General features: G+C 44.5%; 1 protein-coding gene across 1 annotated transcript in view; it reads left to right on the forward strand.

The window, feature by feature from the left end:
- The window catches only part of antxr1c (ANTXR cell adhesion molecule 1c), a 61,539-nt gene that overhangs the window by 34,288 nt on the left and 22,251 nt on the right, over positions 1-5,000 (forward strand). The window contains exon 12 of the mRNA XM_076265525.1: positions 2,451-2,529. Within this exon, the coding sequence (XP_076121640.1) occupies positions 2,451-2,529 (79 nt within the window). The remainder of the gene's footprint in view (positions 1-2,450; positions 2,530-5,000) is intronic.

A 5,000-nucleotide genomic window follows, 5' to 3' on the forward strand; every position in this document is an offset into this window, starting at 1 on the left:
AAAGAAGGCGCAAAAGTCCGGCAGAGTTCCGTGCAAAAATTCCTTTAATGACTACATAGCGCAAAGCCTGAGTGGATCGCACGATCGCACTCCCGAACAAAGGTAGAACTCTCTTACTTATACCCCTCCAAAATGCTGACACAACGCTACCCCGAACGAACTTTTCACCTTAAGTTTATGGAAAGTTCAGGGGTGTACAGTATAGAGTGATCACAGGTCATACATTGTGCATGGGTTAAATATCGTTCGCCCCCTGCACTCTCCTACTGGTTGTTATGAGTAGAGCTCGCCCTGTGTACGCGTTATCTTGCAGCTTCAAGGCCGACTTTGGTTTCTTCAAAAGGCCTAGGCTAAGGCAGCATGAGACACAGGGCAACAAAATGAGACACAGGGCAGCAAACAGAGACATAGGGATACAGAGCGCACGTAGGGGGAATTCTGGTAGAATAGCTTCAGTATGTTAATAGTATTAGTTAAACTTGTTATTTAAAATGTTATAAAAGTATTATGGTTAGGAATAACTTCAGTGTATTACTTGATTATGATTAAGGTTATATGAATACATGCTTTACAATTTCAAACTCGTTCTCTCATCATGATGTCTACAACCCATAGGATAATTTTATACAACAATACACACACACATACCACACACACACACACACACACACACACACACACACACACACACACACACACACACACACACACACACACACACACACACACACACACACACACACACACACACACACACACGCTGAGTCTAAATGTTTTGGCACTGGTTCTGGTCCTCCCAGCCTTTGATCTTCTTAAAGCTTCTGACATCCTGTGTGTGTGTGTGTGTGTGTGTGGGGTGTGTGTGTGTGTGTGTGTGTGTGTGTGTGTGTGTGTGTGTGTGTGTGTGTGTGTGTGTGTGTGTGTGTGTGTGTGTGTGTGTGTTCTGTGTATATCCTGTATGAGAGTTCAGCATTCTGTGTGCATGGTCAGGGAATCGTGTGAAGTGCTCTGGATCGGGATGGTGTGTTTATGTGGTGTGTTTGTGTGTGTATTGATAGTATATTTTTTACTACCATATTTCTCTTGAGACTTAATCAGGACGATGCAGGTCAGAATCCAGGCTTTATTCTTTTCAATGAGGGGCCTAGTGCCCCTCAAGGGAGAAAAGTACATGTTTGTGTCACCCCATCATGGGTTTCACCAGATTCTCAATATTCTCTTCTAACTTCTCTGACTAACAGAGACCATATTTAAAGTTACACACAAAGAAGGAGTGACCTCTAGGTCCAACCCAGTTTGAATATGCAATAGAAAGGGAGGATGAGGATTAGGCCTTCATCAGGTCTGGTCAGCTTCTATTATCTTTTAATTAAAACTACCCCCTTTCCTGGGAAGTCCTTCAGAGGCTTGGACACATGCTGTTCTACAAACATTCACACCTTGGTGATGGGCAAAAGGCATAAACAATGGATACACTGCATACAGACCAAAGACACACACACAGGGTACACATGGGTACACAATCACAAATGACCATAAGAACTATACAGTCTTCAAGTCATAAAGACTTGAATCATTAAACCATTCACATAAAATATGAATACAAAATATTCCCTTCAGTATGTGTGTTGTTGTGAACTTGAACTTATTCATCCATAGCATTTAATGTGTGAGCTGGGTAAGATGTAAGTGTGTGTGTGTGTGTGTGTGTGTGTGTGTGTGTGTGTGTGTCTGTGTGTGAGGAATGTGTTTGTCTGGAGGGATCTGAATACTTTAAACCTACTTGAAAGATTCACAGAATTTCAGACTTCGCAATTCTATGTACCAGAGTTTGTGTGTGTGTGTGTGTGTGTGTGTGTGTGTGTGTGTGTGTGTGGTATGTGTGTGGGGTGTGTGTGTGTGTGGTATGTGTGTGTGTGTATGTGTGTGTGTGTGTGTGTGTGTGTGTGTGTGTGTGTGTGTGTTGTTTCCTTCACATGCTGCGTGATCTCCAGTTCTATTCAGATGTGTTGACAGCTGTCATCAGCTTTCATGTGGTCTCCCATGGCAACATCCATCATTCTTATGGTCTGCCATTGGTTGAGGCACTATGCCCATCACCAGGCCAACATGCCAGAAGCATTCTGATGCCCTGCAGATGGGCCTGTGTGTGTGTGCGTGTGTGTGTGTGCGTGTGTGTGATACTGTATGTGTGTGTGTGTGGATCTGGGCAGCAACACTGGTTCCTCTCACGTGTATAGTGTTTACAGTACAGTGGTCATTCTGCAGTCAGTGTGTATACAGTGGTCATTCTGCAGACAGTGCTTCATTATGAATGCTTGTTTGTGTTTAACATAGCAAAGTACTGCTGCATTAATATTTGTGTTTTTGTGTGTGTGTGTGTGTGTGTGTGTGTGTGCGCACGTGCATGTGTGTGTGCGTGTGTGTGTGTGCGCATATGTGTTTTCTAGAGTGGTGTACCTCCAAGTCAGCATGAATGAAGGCCTGTCATTCATCACCAGTTCTGTTCACATCACCACCACCGAGTGTGTGAGTATTCCCCTCAGTTCAACCCAACTATGTGTGTGTGTGTGTGTGTCTATGTCTGTGTGTGTGTGAGTGAGTATACTGTTCACCTCAACCCCCACCTGTGGGCTAATTGAATAATTATGCATTTAGAAGTAGATATAGATGAGTAGAGTAGAATAGAGTACAGACGACTAGAGTAGAGATGAGTAGAGTAGAGATGAGTAGAGATGAGTAGAGATAAGTAGAGTAGAGATGAGTAGAGTAGAGATGAGTAGAGATAAGTAGAGTAGAGATGAGTAGAGTAGAGATGAGTAGAGTAGAGATGAGTAGAGATGAGTAGAGATAAGTAGAGTAGAGATGAGTAGAGTAGAGATGAGTAGAGTAGAGATGAGTAGAGATGAGTAGAGATGAGTAGAGATAAGTAGAGTAGAGATGAGTAGAGATGAGTAGAGTAGAGTAGAGATGAGTAGAGAAGAGTAGAGATGAGTAGAGTAGAGTAGAGAAGAGATTAATAGAGATGAGTAGAGTAGAGTAGAGTAGAGTAGAGATGAGTAGAGTAGAGATGAGATGAGTAGAGTAGAGATGAGTAGAGTAGAGATGAGTAGAGATGAGTAGAGTAGAGATGAGTAGAGATGAGTAGAGAAGAGATCAGTAGAGTACAGATGAGTAGAGTAATAATAATAATATATAATAATACGTTTATTTTATATAGCGCCTTTCTCAAACCCAAGGTCGCTTTACATAGTAGGAAGGCAGGGAAATACAATAACAAACAAACAAAACAATACAACAGAGACAAAAGCAGGGAAATACAATAACAAACAGACAAAACAATACAACAAAGACAAGTTATCTGTATGGAGCTATGTGTTGGGTGTGGAGGAGAAGTGATCATTAAACAGAAAGGTCTTGAGATGTGCTTTGAAGAAAGGAAGAGAAGGACAGGCACGAAGGGGTTGGGGGAGGAGTTCCAGAGTTTGGGGGCCAAGGCACTGAAGGACCTGCCACCCAGGGTGGAGAGTCTGGAGCGGGGGATAGCCAAGAGGTTTTGGTCAGAGGATCTGAGTGAGCGGGAAGGAGTGTAAGGGGTCAGGAGGTCGCAGATGTAGGGGGGAGCAAGGTTGTGGAGGCCTTTGAAGGTGAGTAGTAGTACTTTGTATTTTGATCCAGGACGGAACTGGTAGCCAATGGAGTTGATGGAGAATGGGGGTGATGTGTGCTGATCGTCTGGTATGGGTGAGGAGCCTGGCTGCAGAGTTTTGAATATATTGTAGTCTTTGAAGGGATTTAGTGGGGAGACCCAGGAAAAGTGAGTTGCAGTAATCTAAACGGGACATAATGAAAGAGTGAACCAAAGTCTGTGCATCACTAGCAGAGAGGAAGGGTCGGAGGCGTGCAATGTTACGGAGGTGAAAAAAAGCAGTCTTAGTGAGTGATTTGATATGAGGATCAAAGCTAAGGGTGGAGTCAAGCTGAATGCCAAGGTTTTTAACAACAGGGGTGGAGTGGACAGATGAGCCATCAATGTTGAGAGTGAGATGGGGAGATTTGGTTAGGATGCTTTTAGGGCCAATCAGCAGAATTTCGGTTTTGTCTGTGTTGAGTTTGAGAAAATTGTTTTGCATCCATAATTTTAAGTCAGAGAGGCAGTCAGTAAGAGAGCGTGGTGGGGGGTCAGAGGGAGAGGGAGTGGTAAGATAGAGTTGGATGTCATCTGCATAGCAGTGGAAGTTGAGACAGTGGCTGCGAATAATCTGGCCAAGAGGGAGGATGTATATGAGAAAGAGGAGGGGCCCAAGTACAGAACCCTGGGGGACACCACGAGTGACAGGGGACTTGGGGGACTGATGTGGACCACGTGTTACAAACTGCTTTCTGTTGGTGAGGTATGACTGAAGCCAATTGAGGGCTGTGCCAGAAACACCAATAGCAGACAGACGGGAGATTAGAACATTGTGGTTGATGGTATCGAAAGCAGCACTAAGGTCAAGCAGGATGAGAATGTTAAGTGAACCAGAGTCAGCAGACAGGAGGAGGTCGTTAACTATGCGTAGAAGGGCAGTCTCTGTACTGTGACATGAGCGGACGCCAGATTGAAAGGGCTCATACAGGTCGTGGTGGTTAAGAAAGGTGTGTAGTTGTGAGGCCACCACTCTTTCCAGTACCTTGGCCAGGAAGGGGAGGTTGGAGATAGGGCGGTAGTTTAAGAGTGATGTTGGGTCAGAATCATTTTTTTGAGAATGGGTGTAACTGCAGCAGTCTTTAGGGCAGCAGGCACCACATCAGAGTTGAGGCAGGTGTTAACAATCTATGTAATGGGTTCAGACAGGGATGTGGAGCAGGCTTTAAGTAGAGGGGTGGGGGCAGGGTCAAGCTGACACCATGAGGAGTTGGACTTAGTAATGATGTCAGTGATGGTGAGGGAGTCAGTAGCGGTGAAATGAGAGAGCTGAGGGCCCAGAGAAGGAGGAGAAGAGATAGAGATAGCATTG

This window comes from Alosa pseudoharengus, unplaced genomic scaffold (genome assembly GCF_046254945.1).
Source record: "Alosa pseudoharengus isolate Yale_2024_CS ecotype anadromous, Long Island Sound unplaced genomic scaffold, YU_APseudo_1.1 YU_APseudo_1.1_scf_4, whole genome shotgun sequence".
In the NCBI taxonomy this organism is placed as follows: Eukaryota; Metazoa; Chordata; class Actinopteri; order Clupeiformes; family Clupeidae; genus Alosa; species Alosa pseudoharengus.